The 17,098-nt window shown below is 44.8% G+C and overlaps 1 protein-coding gene across 1 annotated transcript in view; it reads left to right on the top strand.

Moving 5' to 3' along the window:
* The window catches only part of T265_13272 (hypothetical protein), a gene marked incomplete at both ends in the record, with an annotated part of 41,335 nt that extends 32,004 nt beyond the window's left edge, over positions 1-9,331 (top strand). The window contains 5 exon segments of the mRNA XM_009168069.1: positions 807-947; positions 1,496-1,749; positions 1,763-1,805; positions 5,237-5,567; positions 8,691-9,331. Coding sequence (XP_009166333.1) covers positions 807-947; positions 1,496-1,749; positions 1,763-1,805; positions 5,237-5,567; positions 8,691-9,331 — 1,410 coding nt within the window.
* Positions 9,332-17,098: the final 7,767 nt, after the last annotated feature.

Raw genomic sequence — 17,098 nt, 5'->3', positions numbered from 1 at the left:
GAAACACTCAAGGAGGACCGAATAATGGATTCACAAACGAAGAAACAAGGAACTCCTCGGAGTCAAATCAATGAGGTCACAACCGGAACTCGGAAGGACAAAGGTCACTCCAACATCGACTAGACTACGACGGCGAGGGATGTCAAGTTCAAAAGTCACGTGGGGATCGGCGAATGAGGACACGGGATAAAAAGAACAACCAATGGAACCGCCCGACGGAATAACTAATCGCGGTCAAAGGTCATCCTCGGCTACCAGCACGTATATCAACACACACGTAACACTACTGAACGCACAACCACTAACCCACCGCTACGCACAACTACGCACTGATGATGTCACCTCGATTGGTGATGAAACGTTTGCAACCAAATTGCCCAGCTCAGCGAACAAGCCAACGACCATCACGCCACCTGAGCTACCGCCATTCTCCTCTATGTATATCTTTGTAATGTACTACTCATAAGGTTGCTGAAACTCCATCGACAGCTTCCGACCGGTTTCGCCCTTCTTGGGGCTCATCTGGTAGGCGCAGTCCCCGGGTTTCCGTCAACCTTATGTTCTACTTGAAACCAAATTGCACGATGATGCGAATATACACTCATCTGCAAACTAATTTGGTTCTTTCGAGAGACTCACCTGGAACGCAGCCTGGATAGAACGGTGATTTCCTTTGAGCCACACATCTTGTTGTTCTTCGCTTGTTCAGATTATGCTGTGATTTCCATGCTATTTATTGATTTTGGATAACACTGGAAGACCGAAATCATCGTTGCTTAGTTTATAACTTTTCCATCTCTCCACAGGGACGTCTAGAACATTTGGACCCTCTTGAAATGGCTGGAGCTTCTTCTGAATCGGAATTCGAGGCTCGCATGTACGAGTTGTCCATGGCCTATGAACCTCGGGATAGCGAACCTGTCCCGGAAAACCTCGTTTCTGCAATGGTTAGTTGATGGTCACTTTCGTAACCCGTGTTGTAAACAGTGCTTCATTATCTGTTTCTGCCCCCGTTTTTTTAATATTCTGTGTGATGTATCCGCGTTTCACTGATTCTTCGTGGTCAAACGGTGGCACGTGAAATATTGATCCGTGAGTGTTAGTCGGGATTTCGACTATGAAGAAGCTGCACCGACCACGTCATCACGCTCCGATCCCTACATTCACACACATGGTGTACATGGTGAGCTATCTTAAGGCTTCCCGCATCTTCACCATCATCATCATCATCATTGTCAGCTGTAACAACCGCGTACTTGTAGTACAGTGGTTGATTTTAGGAGGGCAGTTAGCTACACATTGGAGGAGGGAGCTGACAGACTGGTGCGTAAATACAGCATTGTCAGTGGACTGTCAATTGGGGGGATTAGGAAGGGAGCTATGCATTGAAGATAATAGCTCGGATGCACGAGCGCCATTGAGGGCGTGACTGGACCATATCTGACAATGTCTCTAACCATTGATGTGGCCCCTCTCGCGGTCCCCATCAAGGAAGACGGCAATGACCAGCGCAACTGATTTTGCTGGTACTGGCTTCCATACTCCGCTGCCAAGTTATTGTTTGACCTCCCTGGCTCGTTTCCACCGTTCTCGTGGTTGTGCGAAAAGATCATTTCGAGGAAGTCGGTCGACTGGCATACGCAGCACGTGGCCGAGTCAGAGCAACCTATGCAGTCTGATCAGTTCATCCATCGAGGGTGAGTTATTTCTTCCGAATACTATTCGATATACTTCAGCAATTCGGATCCGGTGTTCCCACCAGACTCGGACAATCCTTCGAAGACATCGATGGCCAAACACTGAAGGTCTGTTGACGTCCTCGGCGGGCAGCGGCCAGGCTTCTGACGCGCATCGTGATACGGAGCGCACCGCAACATTGTAAACTCGACCCTTGGCAGAGAAGCAGATATTACGCCTACGCCACAGGTGACGCAAGTCCAAAAAAGCTGCTTTGGCTTTGCCAATCCGGATGGAAATATCATCTTTCGCGAGACCACTGGGACTGATACAGCTACTTAGGTAAACAAATTTGTCTACTACCTCAATCGGTTCCTCAGCAAGCGTGAGGCTAGGTTTCGAGCCCACCCAGTCTTGCAGTAGCACTTTACACTTTGTAGGTGTGAAGCGCATGCCAAACCGTGAGGTGAAATTATTTACATTATTCAGTATTGTTTGCATTACCACGGGGTCATATCCAGGAAGAGCTATGTCGTCTGTGTAGTCGATATCTGTGAGCGGAAGCCCCGGGAGCACTTTGATCCTACATGCATTAGAGGCTGATGGTGAGTCTTTCATGGTCGTATAAATGATTAAGTTGAACGGGAAGGGTGAAAAAGGACAGGCCTGTCTGACACTTGATAAGGTGAGCTCAGAAGAGAGCTTCCTCAGGAACTTCACACGGCCGCAGGAGTGGGCCTACAGCGTCATAAGGAGGATCAAGAATTTATGGGGGACACGTTTGCCCCACAGGCAATGCCATATTGCCTGGCGGTCCACAGTGTCAAAGGCAGCTTTTAGCTCAAGAAACATAACGATTGTTGACTGCTGGAAGCAGTTTCGCTGTTCCAGAATCTGTCGAAGGGTGAAGATATGATAGATACATCCTCTTGCAGGTCCGAACCCAGCTTGGTTTTCACAGATCTGTCTCTCCGCGTTCGGTCAGCCTTCGAAAGATAAGGCCAGAGAGCACCTTCGATGCCACAGCTATTATGCTGATGCCACTGTGGTTTTCACACAGTCCGCGTGCCTTTTTTGGAGATAAGGATAAGTGTCGACATGCCCCGATGTACAAGCACACCCTCTTCGTTTTATATAACACTCATAAGCTTTTCAGATGGGTCGCCAGGGGTTCTCCGCCTTCTTCCATCCGTTTTTGTTCAACTTTCCTAATTAATGGAATAACGAGGAGAACGGTGGAAGGTCTCTAAACCCCTAGTGTCCAACTCGTCGTTAATCTGGAGTACGTGGACAACATCATCGGTAGCATAACATCATTGTCTAACACTGATGCTTCACCGCGGGTCGCCCATAATTTATTTGAAAGCCTTATCGTGAGAAAAATATCGTGGATGGGGAAGGGACTCAGTGCTAGCCTAAGGCAATCATTGCAGGCATCCATTCAGGCAATGTAGCTAGAAACTGACAAGAATGCCGTTGACATCGAATAGCTTGAGCGTCTCCAACCATAAACAATGGGGATCACGCAGATGATATCCCGATCTTTGAGGATGAATGCGAAGCACGAGCTCCGTGATTCAAAGTGATCACCCTAATACCATCTTTCAGCATGCGCCTTGCACCTTCAAAAGTTCAAAGTCATGCTCCAGGACCTACAGTCTCTGAGCATCTCTTCGCCATCCAAGAGATGCATTTGAGTTTGTGGTGAATTTTGCGTAACTCGGTGTTTGTATTTATCTTTTGCGGAAATGTGTCTGATGAAGTCACTCCAATTTGCGGAGCACGACTGGTAATTTGGGGTCACTTTAGCATCGAAAAGACACGTTGCTGGGTTTCATGGGTCGAGTTTAGCAGACTAAATTAGGGACTGCATTGTTGAATGGTTGTACGTCATGGCATCTTCTGACATATGATGTAAGGCGGCTTCAGGTTTTTTACCACCGATATCTCAGAAGTGTTGCTGGTGTCGGGTTGCATCGACGAATTCTTAACGAGGTCATCGGAAAGTGGTTGTGTCGTTACCCGGTACTTCAGTCGCGGGAAACATCCACCAACGTCAACTGTGGTGGCTTGGTCATATGCTTGAATGCCGCAACACTGTCTACCGAGACGAGCGTTGTTCTTGACTCTTTCAGAATGGCTCAAGCCGTGAGGTGGACAACGTATGACATGGCCGAGGGGTATCAAAGAGATTGCGAAGGGTTTGGTTGCTGTTAGCGCAGTCCACCTCCTGCGCTTGACTGGTGGCTAATCAACGTCAGCAAGGTTTGTGCTGTCAGCTTTATTCAAGATTCTCTGATTCAGCCCCTGTTGGTGTAGGCACTTTAGAATACTTGCGATAGACTAGCACCAAGTCTCTCTCATCCACTCTTTTCCCTTTAAGGCTTTAAATAGGATTAGATGATGAACATTTTGGTTGTACAGTAGTGAAGCATAGTGTCAAAATTGGTGTTATCTCTGCTAATGCCCATGCCACACCTGTTTGATTCTGTGGCCTGTCGGCATGCGCATTCTCCATAGTGGTTATCACCCGATAAGTGTCTACAGTAAAACCCCTTCACAACAACTGCTGATTTGACAGATGAATAGCGTGAGGTTCGTCGCTAGAGGAATCGTAGTTACTCGATGCTTCTTATTGAATTTGAATTTTAGTATAGAATTCATGTTCGCCCTTGAGTCCTACCGAATGCACAGCGTAGCTGATAGCTTGTGAGCCAATTGGCTTCACTTGTTTCTCCCATAAGGATTCATGACAGGAGTTCGATGAAACTAATAAAACCCGGTCACCAAAAATTAGTTCGAATGAACTACTGAAGTTCTTTTTGTGGTTTGTACTTAGGTACAGGTGCACGCTAACTTCTGGATTGCAGATGGAACTGGAAGTCGCTGTCGACCTCGATGTTTCATTTCAACCTGAACGTATATAATTGTACGCGATTATCAGATTATTACACATCATTTTAGCCAAACACCGAAGCAGTCCTCACGTCGCCGTCAACGATAAAGATCAATTGGTGCGCAGTCAGGGGTAGCGTCACTTCGTGTGCAGTTTATTCATATTGCTCCTCACATACGCGAAATCCAAAGACCGGTCAACTTGTGGCTTCGTCGGAACTCGTAGATGTATCTGATGTGAGACAGATGATTACATAGAATTACTCGCAATTCATTCATTCGAACGCTGGAGGCGGAAAACCGACCCAAGGTTTTTCAACCATGTATTCTAGCGCAGTCGATTTCTGCGAGATGTGTCGTTTCCATTAATTTTCCGGACAGGAGCTGTCCGCGCATAACAAAGTCCGAAATCCACACTGATTTGTAGATGCTATCTATCCTCAAACGTAACTTGCACTGGATAAACGAGTTTCATACCTACCCATCAAGTTACTGGTTGTCTGCCCATGCCTTTTGAATTGGGCTTGTAAATAGTGCAGGTTCATCTGTATGTTTAATTCTTCATTAGAGTCAGATGACCGATCTGATTTTTCTACTTCCTGGCTCATCATCCTGCATTCACCTGTCTGGGGTACTCATTAACTTTCTAACCCTTGAATCACAGGATCGTCGCCTGTCCAAAGAAGCCATCGAGGCCTCAAATTTACTGTCGACTCGTCCATTGAAAGAGCGTATGTCGCTTCACTCGATCTTCATCTTCGAGGCAGCCATTCATTCTGCTTCAACCCGTGGGCGTGGACCGACGAAATCTCAGTCAAGACAGAGATCTGTGGCGAAAACAAGTTCCTCGCAGCAATCAACCTGCTCAGTAGATTCCTTTGAACAGAGTTCATACCCACTGCAACCCACGCCTCATGTACAACATAGATATCTCCCATTACCCAATTCAGACGTTGTTGGTAACGCTTCCAGCATACAATCTTCAACATCACCAGGTACGTGGCTATTTTAGTGTAACTTTTAGGTTCAACTTGGTAAGACTGTCTAGAGCCGATTCCTCAGCAGGATGGTTTACCTGACAGGAGTGTACTACATTTCGTGCACAATAAGTGTTTCTGTTAGTTGACGATTTTTGTTACTATTTGGACGAACAGATAGTCACAATCATTTCCCGGGGCGAACATTCACAAACCCATCCTTCCTCGAGGATTGCATAACCGTGAAAATGCCATTGTCGCTTCGGTTTGTTAACCGTCACCTCCAGGCCACGGCACGAAGTACCTACTGGCCCTCTTGCTGCTTGTATTCTGCGTCCGACTGTCTCCATTCATTTTAAAGTGGTTGGGGGACGGGTTTCCTGCCACCATATACCACGGACGTGAAAACTCCGTCGTTGTTTCAGTACGCCACTTGGGAATGGGAAGTTTTTGTTATATCAGTGGTTCCACTAGGCCGTTTTCACCTCAGTTTTACCCCATCTGAGTAAATACTCTTGTTGGATGCTTACGATTGTTCAGCTACCATGATGTTTTTGATGTGCAATGTGCTTGTCCCAGGTCACGTTTTGCATCATGCAGATATTTCGGATGGTTCCATCTCAAACTGCTTGATTGTTTTACTTTCGCCATAGTGTCTAACTCTCAGTTCCCACTTTTCGAGTTTCTCTCTGTCCCATACCTACTTTTCTAATTACTGTGATACGTAGCAAAGACAGTTACGCTGAAAGTGACCTAGTCTTTTGATGAAGAATCAGAATTTCAGCAAACTAAAACCAGTCGCCCACGCACTAACATGATGCCGATTAACAAAGGGTCCTTCACTCCTTACTGCTCTGTACGTCCAAAGATGGTGCATAACTTATCTCAAACGGTTGCACCACCAGCTGCCATTCATCTGAACGTGGAATTGCTATGGCCTCCGAGGTTTATGCATATGTTCTCTCAATCGCCATTGGGCTCCCGGTCCAGGTGACCTCTCATCTGCATTTTTCAAAGATGGAGTTGAAGTCTTCAGTCAGAGGTTGTATGATCTGTTTACCTGCATTCCGGAAAGGGAGATTGTCGCAGACGACCGGGGAAAATCCGTTATGGTGCCCGTTTTCGAAAATGGGCTCGTAGTGACTGTGACAGCCATAGGGATCCGGAAGTTTGTGAGCATAATAAGTTCTTTGTATTCTCAGACTTCCGTGAGTATACGACGAACCCTCCAAAAGATCCCGTACACAAAGCGATGTCCGTCAGATTTTCCCACTGTCTCCGTTCCTATGTGATTTCGTGATTGACGGGATGATGAGGTGAACGCTGGAGAATCTTCAAAATTCTGGTGTTCGAGTAGTTACGGACGGGAACCTCGTTGAACTGGAACTTGCAGACGACATGGTTCTTGTCTTCAAAGAGGAGAAGGCGCGTGTTTTTGTGGTCAACTGATCAACGTCATCCCGTCCTTTAGGATTCGCATGATCCACAAAGTGTATGGTCGTACTCCTGGACATGCAGTCACTGAATATACCATTTACAATTCAGAGCTAGACACTCGAAATTGTGGAGCTTTTAACGTATCTTGGAACTTGTGTTTGATTGTAGTGTGACAGATGAGGTCGATGCACGAATCTGCAAGGCTCGGGTCGCGTTTACCAATTTGAGACGCCTACGGCGTCAAAACCTGAGTCCCAAGGGACGTGTGTATCAGGCTATAGTGTGGGCTGTTTTGTTGTATGGCTATGAGACAGTCTGTTCGATCAGCGGAAATCAGACGTCTTCAGATGTTTGACAATCGTTGTTTGAGGACCTAAGCTCGTTTGGCTTGGTGTTGGCGGATCCGTAACGAGGCTATTCGAGGGGATAGCTCGGTTTTGCAACAGGGACTTCCATTGAAAGATGTCTTTCTGAACGGTCATTTGCTGAGGAGAGTGCTGTTTTTCTGTGCTCAATGCAGAGTGGCGAATGTACAGATATAGCAAACCGTTGACCTGACAGGAAGGGAGTATGAGATATTGCGAAAAGTCTAGGTGCCGTCTGTGCGACTCCCCTTCATCATCGTTCATGCCTTTACGCGCATTATTTAGCAAATGAGTGCTTTGGACCACTGACACTGGATGACAAATCGCGTACACTTTCGAAACGCCACGGTCTATCCTTATTAGTATGGGCAAAGATTTCAACCGATATCCACTGCAATCAGATTTCCGGTGAATTAAGTGGTTGTCGAAGTGTACTCGGTCTCGTTGTGGTTGCTAGGACCCTGATTTTTCATCTGGTTCCACCTGATCAAAACTAACAAAGATTAAATTGGTTTTCGCTGACGCTCTTGGAGACCAGCATTAGTCACCTAACCATCCTTTTTCTTTTCCGAAGTGCATCATCGGTGAGGTCAAATTCTAGCGGTCCCCATTTTTTTATCAGTGCACGTTTGCTAGATAGGATATTCTGCATGAGCAAACGCCCTACCGAAAAACGGATTTAATTTTAGAGTGAAACGGCTTCATTTGCAATTAGTTTTATTTGAGAGGACTTCTCTTCACTCACTTACTACTTTGTTCGAACTCGTGTCACAATAAAATGGATGTCACGTTCAAGGATATTTTTCTACTTCCCAAGGGCTGATCAGTTAAATTTTTATAAACATTCATATTCCAGTGAACCTAGACTAGGGATGAAGTATTCCTTTTAGGGGAACACTTCCCTACTGAGTACACAGCATAGCGATGTGTGCGACATTTAGAAAGGCGTTCGTTGAGTAATTGTGCCATATAGGTGAGTTATCGAAATTCGGTGACAGAGACTGGAGGAAGCAATTACCATCATCGTCAAAGAGATTCAATACATGTAAATGTTCGTACTCAGTTTGCCTTACCTAAGCAGGTCAGCTGGTGAAATGATCAATGGGGTAGACTACTCTGGACATGTTAGCTTAGAGTGTTGTTAGGAAAAAGGCCTTTATCGGTAATTTGTCTCACGAGGCAACTATCTTGATCGATCTTATCGCTGGTCAAGTAGATGTTACTAAGGTGCTCGCTGATCGACTAAACATTCTGAACTACCAAGCTTCTCCTCCCTCTTGATCACTTCCGCCAATACTCACGTTTTGATTGGCTGGGACTTTTTTCCTCATTATTTTAGGCGGAATTCATCAGCACAGTATGTCCGACAGTTTGGTCCTATCTTCTCCCAAACGTTTCCCGTTGAATGTCAGTTCGCCTTCATATCATCAACAGACCCTTTCCGCCGTCGATATGCTTAGTCATCGAGCACTAGATTTGTCGCCTCCTGTCACACCACTTTGTACAGCTAATTATTCCTTTCATGGTTCTGCTCGAGCTCACTCCAGCCTCCCACCTCCACTGCCTCCTCGTAAGTCTCAAACAGCCGGCGTTACAACGAGGATCGTTCACAGCCCGATTCCTTTGGGTTCCACTACCGATACGACTGTCATGAGTGCTCCTACTACGCCGCATGCGAAAAGTGATTCAGACCCGCGAACACTTCACATCGTTCAGGGTGACTACTCTCCCCGTCCTCCGCCACTTCCTCCAAGAATGTCAGGTTTGAATCGTGCATGTTTGAATCAGCCCGGTAAAAGTGGTCGAACCAGTGCGTCTCCATCACCCAATTCTGAAGGTGCATTCGTTTTCAACCTAGAAACACTTGTGAGTCCCAATTATCAACCAGACAACATACCACCGCCTTTACCGCCCCGTCGCACTACTTGCAACGCAGTTAGGCCTCGGAGTAATGAAAGATTAGCAATCGCACCAACTTAGTGCAATCCAAATCACACCTAATCATTCTTTTTGTACATACCAAAGCAAACCTATTAAATGTTCCGTACGGCGGTATCAAAACTTCCTTCTCTTGAACACAATAGTGTTCATTATCCTCGCTCATGTGTGTACAGCAAAATAATCATTCATATTCCCTTCGTTCAAACCACTTTACACAAACTGCGTATCACCCGCGCTTGAATGGATCGAAATAACTTCAGTTCTTTATGTCACTTGGTTTAGTGCTTTCCGCAAAGCTCAAGTTGTCTCGAATTATCTGCAATACTTCACTTTTCGTACTGTCTGCTGTTTGTAATTGGAACTCTTCTGGTCACAGTCGATATGTCCCATCGTTTATTACTTTATTTTCTGCGGTATTTTTCTTACTCGTTATGCATCTGTCACATTCGAACAGACAGTGACTGCTCATACATTTTGACCGGTGTTTACAGCCTAATGTCCCGGGCCGTGGAGCGCTTGTGACTCTGCAGTAATGGCAGGCCCTGTGAATGGCTGACCGTCAATGGGTCAATGAATTGTATTTCCCTTGTTTGGGATTCTTTGTATGTATGGGCGTATGCTGTGGCTTTTAACGCCAGCAGGGTTTTCACGTACATGCACTTAATCGACTTCCCATTTGTACATTCAGTGACTTGCATTATCATTCAGTGGCGCCACTTCTCTGAAGCTCTTCATTTTGGTCACCGGTTTCAAATATAGGCCTATTACCACTAACCACCTAGATGATTTTTATGTTAACTTTCATAGCCGAAAGGATCAAAGGAGCATATTGGTTTAGGTCCAAAGAATGCCAGGCCTTTCCTATATGGTTGACAGTAGCTGTGAGATTAAGAGAAGCGCCGGATTCAATGTTCGGATGAAGGTCAGCCAAGATAAATGGAATACAGCCTTCGATCCCGTAATTCTCTTCCAGCAGCTTTTGAAGGTTTCGTACTCAATGACACTTCTAATGCAAGCGTTTGGCTATTTTTAGATGGAATTTTCACTCAAACAGCCAGCCAGTACGTGACCACGTGATGTGCTCTAAGTGACTGAAGAACGAGCGGCGATACATCCTGTTTAATTGCGAGTTAATCACACTGTGGATCAGCAGCTCATGGCGGAATGGTTATGTTCAAACTACTGGTTGGGGGTCGCCGATTTGAAACTCCCTGGAGTTTCATGGGATTTGCACTGATTCTCAATATGATGAAATAGTTGCGCAGTGCTTCTCGGCTTTTCAGCTTAACTTGGTTCCACTTAAAGGATGAAATCTCAATTGATGATTACCAAATGCTCTCCCGCTACCAACAATTTACTACGTTCGCTTTGAATTTGTTGAGGAAATGTTTAGTTGGGAAACCTTAAATCACTCTCACTTTCTGAAACGCAAATAGGTGGCTATTTTTAGTGAGTTCTGGAACTAGCAGGCTCCTGAAAGCTCTTCGACACCCGACGACCGGCTCCGCCCTTGTAGCTCATCAGGTAGGTGCAACCCCCTGTTTTCTGTCAACCTTACTACCTGCTTGAACACCAAATTGTACGCAACTGGCGAACTACACTCATTCGCAAAGTAGGGATATTGTAAAGAGCGATGCATTTCGATTTCAGTTGAGTCGTCCCTTACCATTAAATTAATCTGTGAATGAGTACATTTCTTCATTTGGGTTTTGCGTTGGCCCTTGGTACAAAGTCAGTTACCATTATTCTCTTCCAGTGAGTTCTGGGTTCTCTTCGGTGTTTGCAGATGTTTCTACTCGTTCACCTTACTGGCTCGCTTCACTGAAATACCTACTGCCTAGTGCACTTTCAGACCACGGTCTGTGAGCGTGGAGTCAAAGCTTCAGTGAAAGGATTAGGTTAATCAAGCTATATAGGATCTAAACAGTATAGCGCGAAAAGCTGACTCCAGCTAAACATCAGGTGCACATCCTTATCTTGAAAAACAATATCTGCATGATTTGAGTATCATAATTTTCCCTCTCAGTGTAAAAATTGTTCCTGTCTGCTGCTGACTGCCGGTTGTGGGACTGGGATAATTGCGAATTTCTGAACTTTTTCAACTATACCAGACGCCCCCATCCTTCAGTGTTGAGCAGTCTACTTGGTTTCTTCTGTTTGTATTTCGAGTCCCAACAGATCATAGAGTCGATCGCAAGAGATGATGTTCCAGAACCCAAAGATATCCTCAACTCTTCAGCACTCAGTCGCAAATAGGGCTACAGCTAAGCCTGTCATATCTACTGTATTTGCAACTAATGAAATAATAGCAACAGTGGGGGAGCAATGCGTTTCATCCTCTACATGGCACCTGGATAGGCGTTGCTGTGGTGAATACCTAATCCACCGATCTAAATAAGACTCATTGCTCAGGCCACCAGAATCACCACAATACCATAGTGTTATAGGGCATTATTTTGTCTCATTAACCAGTTCATTTGCACCGAGAGTTCACCATACCTTTGTCAGCTCATTATTTTATTGTATGCCTAAATGACTCTCGGACTATGTATTGTAACCAACGCATGCGGAGAAAACGGTGTTATTTTAGGAGAGGTCAAACATTCCTGTCTAGCAACACGCTCCGTGATTGTGCGCTAGTCGTGTGGCTTAATCACATGCAAAGCAAGCAAGCAGCCATCCTGTCCGTTAATGAAACGAGTTTCAGTGTGAATTTCTTTCTTGCGTCACCTGACTATCCTGCCTGGCTAGGTACAGGAAACGAATGAACACAAACCCTCGAAAATCTTTCACTGAGACTGGCCAGAGCAAGGTGATTTTGTTTCTCAGTAGGCAGTTTCCTGTGACAGGCTGCACATTTGTTCATGTGTACACGTCACAGAAGACACCATCGTCTGCTAGACTTTGTATGCGTTACGCGATTGAACGATCCTTAAACCGCGTCATTTCTATCACAATTGCAGATGAATCTCCGAATAACATCCACAGTGTTTTGTTGACTCCATTTCGTAAGCAACAGCATGCACAACGTAGATAGCAACTTTGATTTCTTACGTCTGAATGGATAGGTGGGTCTGTTCTCGTGCATTGACTAAGCAGTAATCCAAGAGAATGTAAGAGAGCAGACGTTAGTGTAATACGATCTTATTAAGGCGCGTATTTCTTTTGAATTAACATCATAAAACCACCTACAGCAATCTCCATTGGAGCGAACAATGGAGATGTCAAATGGTAGAGAAATCTGAACTAGAGGAGAACTTTTACCTCAGAGGAGCAAAATTGCTGGTGTATTCGTTCACTAGGGAACATTGAAAAGAGTCACCGTATAGCAACTCTAGAGTCCGCAAGTTTCTGTGGAGTTCTTATTCCGTTTGTTGAGGCCACCGATTCTACTTTGTTATCAACTGAATAAATGTCTGACTCATCCAGATGTCTTTAGATTATGCAAATAGTTGTCCTCTACACGTAACACGCTAATCATAAGATTCTTGAAAGCTCTTCGGCAGCCTACGGCTGGTTCCATCATTCCTGGGGCTCATCAGGTAGGCTCAGTCCCCGACTAGCGGCTATGTTGAACGCAGTCCAATTTGTCCTTTTAAGTCCTCCATTATTTCTCGCTTGAACTGAGCATCGGGCCCCCATAAACACTGGTACCATTGACGTGGATGGAACAAAAATTACTCTAAGCTGCGTACCTTCCACGTTCTACTTCGATATCTCGAATATCGTACCGTATGAACCATGTGGTGGCCCTCATATGTAGTTTATTCAGCTAAATAATATAAAGAAGATTCAGCTGGAGTTCAACCAGGTCTGCCGTTAACACCAACTAATTTTGCAGAATGAGTGAATCTCGCCACTTGCGTACAATTTGCAATGAAGATAGAACACAAAGTTGATGAGGATTCGGGAACTGAACTTATCTGATGTATGGGTTGCCGAAGGGTTCTCAGCAACTCACAAGAGTGGTATGTTTTGTCAGAAAATAAACGCACTATTGTTCTAGAAAGCGGTAACTAAGTCCGCTCGGCAACAATACAGGAACTGGATAACAATATGCCAGCAGAAACGGTGCTTCGAGCCACAAGTTCTCGTATACAAATGCGGAGAACCCAAATATTCCTCTCTTCTGCAGCAGATTGATTCTGATGAGAATAGAGACTCAGCGATTGGATTTTTAGAATCAATTATTCAAACTTGTATTAGTGTGCTGGGTGCATTTGGGTTCATCCATAACTTTTCTCAGTAATCTTTGTGGTGCGACAGTCTGTTGGCTGTAATTCTAGTTATCCAGGGTCTCGCCTAATCAATGCAAATGGTTTTGGAGACAATATTAGAGTTCAAAGCGATACTAAGGTCGGATCGTTTCAGAATCTTATCAAAACATTTACAACACATCCACGGGTCACAAACTAGTTGTTCTAAAACAGTGTGCAACCCGCCGCAGTGCAATCGCTGTCTCGGTCTGAACAGCGTAATTTATACAGTTTACTACTAATTTACTCAATCGAAGCCACAGTCAAAGCGTCTACTGACTTAATGCCTTCATTACAACTGATTCTGGAACGAAATTCTAGTGACAACAATGTGGTCCAGTAACACGAAAAAAATTAATCGCTTCATTCTCAAAAATGTGGAGTTTGTGAAGCACCAAGCAACAGGGACTTGTGGTCGCGTAATCGATTTATCCCGAAGACACCTATTGAGTTATCACGTAGAACAGGTAAATCGTCATCCGCTGTTTTGACACGTCGGGCAGTGTTCCTAACGGAGCCGGAAACCTGAAGGATCCGACTGTTGAATGGGCTTGACAAAAGCTGTTTCCATAGTCTAGCGTATATAGTATTACACGGGAATACCTCACGTAGCAAATGAGTGAAAAATTCATACCTTTAACCGGGACACCGGGGAGGAAGAAACTCTCCCGGAGAGTTGATTTAATTTTGCCTAGAGTTGTGCCGATGAAATGGACTGTGTTCGGAATGTCGCCAAAAGACCGGTACCATAGACTGCATCTCTTGTTTCCCATCTGAAAACGTCTTGAAGAAAATACTTAAAGAAACCCGATCGACAGTAAAACACATTTCTCAGGGCTGCCACCAATAAGCCAAACTCTCGTTGAGAATAATTGGTGAATATGAAATGCCGTATATTTCGCAATCCAAGCATTTAAAGATGGCTGGGAAATATTGTTTCAGTACAGCAGAGTCAAGGTCAGTCAGCACTAATGTTCGCATTAGCAAGAAGTGCCAAAGCAGTGTTAAGTATCTCGACATATACACTCATTTGAAAATCAGTTTTGTTTTCACGAAAGACCTAACTGAATCTCTGGTTTATGGTATTCTTCAGCTGAATATGCTGCACGGAGACCTCCTCACGTTTCCATTGGTACGATATGCGGGAGTTTTCAGCAACCTTGTGAATAGTTTTGTGTATGAAAATATACTGCGATTTCTCGAACATTCCAAGCAGTGCATGCGAAAGATGTCCAAGATTTTTCCTGCTGACGATCAGTGTTTCAGTGCCGTACAAGAGCACAAATGGGACCAGTGATTTGTAAACACGCGGCTTGTTCTCTAGTCCTAGGCTACGCGAGCGTCCGTAGAGTGTAAATTACCTGCCGGAAGGTCCGTGTTTCGAACCAAACGTGCCTCGACTTCCCTTGTCTAGGCTTGTGCAACCTGGCAGCATACCAGCCCTCTTGCTTCCTTCTGATTGCATGGCAGTTATGCACCGAAAGTATGCTACAGCTGAACGATTTTTTTCGGTTTCCCAAACCCTGTTTCTCGAGGCTTTGTAAAGCCTCGGTAGTGGTGGGCCTGCACTCGCGGCCGTGTCATGTTAGCAGTCAGTATGCCTCCGATGTAGCATAAGCTTGTGTAGTAGTAAAAAAACTCATTGAAGCACGGTTGTGTTGGATACTCCATCTGGGGCAGGTTGGCGCATAGAAAGATTCTTCACAGTGAAGCTCAGGTCAAACTGTACAGCAGTGGCCACAGACGCTGCATTTCATCATACTAAATAATGTAGACAAACCAGTCAAGTACTCTACAAGTAGGTTTGTGTTTATTTAGCACATTTTATGTATAGATGTAACATATACAAGGAATTCGAAGAGATCGCGTCTCGCTCCACGCTTTCGGGGCAAATGTCAACAGTCCGGGTCCATAAGTGAATGGTCTGTGTGGCCTCGGAACCAGTGGGTTTGAATGCTGGCTGCGTGGTGCAGTGTAAAATTTCCAGATGTCCCAGGTTAAAAATTCTAATTCACCAATCTGTTGCAAGAGGCTGTAAAATTCTCGCCCTTGAAATAGACCAGTGAAGCGACCCAACCCAACTTGATTTCCCGATCAAGACTTACTGTGATCTGCAAATTTGTGAAAGAATGGAATAGTGTGCTGCTCATCAGAATATCGGTAATAAATGTAGTCATCTTTACGTTTTGAAGGGTTACACTTATTTGATTAGAGTTTCTATGACGTATAATATAAGTCAGGTTGTTCGGTATGTCAAACAACGAATTACCAAGCAAGTATGTTAGGCGTCCGAGTTTCCAGCTCCGAGCGAACACTACTTAACCTATTGCATCTGACGTTTGTGACGTTTTTTGTTCTACGTGGTTACACAACCGTACACTGCAGCCTATCAGTAAACTTTCCAAAAAAGCTATCGACTTGAGTCATAGCTTCCTGAAACCAGTTCAGGTTCTGTAAGGTGATGCAAGTAACAGTGGATCCAACCGTTATGTGTTCCATATTTTTGGTCACCGTGTTCTTCAAGTGCCCTCCTAAACAGATGAATCACGTTAACGGTTTCCCAATGTTTTCAGTCTTCAGAGGGCATGTTTGAGAATTCTTATTAAACTGGTTCACAACAGAGAAAACCTTAATTATGGCAGGTCGATGTTTAGGCATATGGGTGGTACCGTTTTGAAATAGTCAGTTCGTCTTACGGCAATCCCTGAATATAAAATTCTCGCGTTACTAGCCCAACGATGTCCGAGGAAAAATTATTTTGAATCAATTGGAAAAGGTTTGGAACCGATTGAGAATTCATCGTTTCAGAAGAGCTTGATAAACAATCGGTAGTTTTTATTTGGGCAACGTTTCGCTTTTGACACAAAAGCTTCATCAGACCAAGTGAACAGGTCACCAAATTGGCCAGGTTATAAAACAGACGGGGAACCAATCAGTAAGTCCTCTTCACACTAGATCAGTGTTGATTGTCAATTAACAGCTCTTGTCGGCTAGCGTGGGTGTCAAAATCTTGAATTGGTCGGTTGGAGGAGATCAGATTATCATTTATTTTTGAAGAGCATGGTCACAAACATAAAAAGTGAGTGCAAGCGATGAATGCGAAAGAGTAACAGGAGAATATGGGAGAAAAGAGAGAAACGTCTCATTCGAGATCATGCCAAGGGCAGTGCCAGTCTGATGAGGTGAATCCCTAAATATGTAAAGAGTTTGGTACCGGAACACGCGTCTAAAGACCAAAGAAACCAAAGAAAGGACAAACGATGGTGAATGCTCTTCAGGGCGCAGTGTGCGCTAGCACAGTCAAAACTCGCACATCAGGCACAAAGTGACCGTTATACTGGGTCTGGGGTGAGATTAAATGGCAAAAATGTACCTTCAACGCCATGTGCCACGCATAAAAGTGTCATAAGTACGCAGGGAGCCCACAATGGCAAGCAAACACAAGTCACTGACTGCGACCTTAGGAAGTCCCAGTCCAATAACAGCCGTAGCGGATTCAGGAAAGCAGATCCCTCGATAAGAGATGATCATCGGTTGGTGAACCAAAAAG

Source organism: Opisthorchis viverrini (genome assembly GCF_000715545.1).
Source record: "Opisthorchis viverrini unplaced genomic scaffold opera_v5_51, whole genome shotgun sequence".
In the NCBI taxonomy this organism is placed as follows: Eukaryota; Metazoa; Platyhelminthes; class Trematoda; order Opisthorchiida; family Opisthorchiidae; genus Opisthorchis; species Opisthorchis viverrini.
Note: the sequence above shows the minus strand (reverse complement) of the source record. Positions and strands in the feature narration are given on the sequence as shown.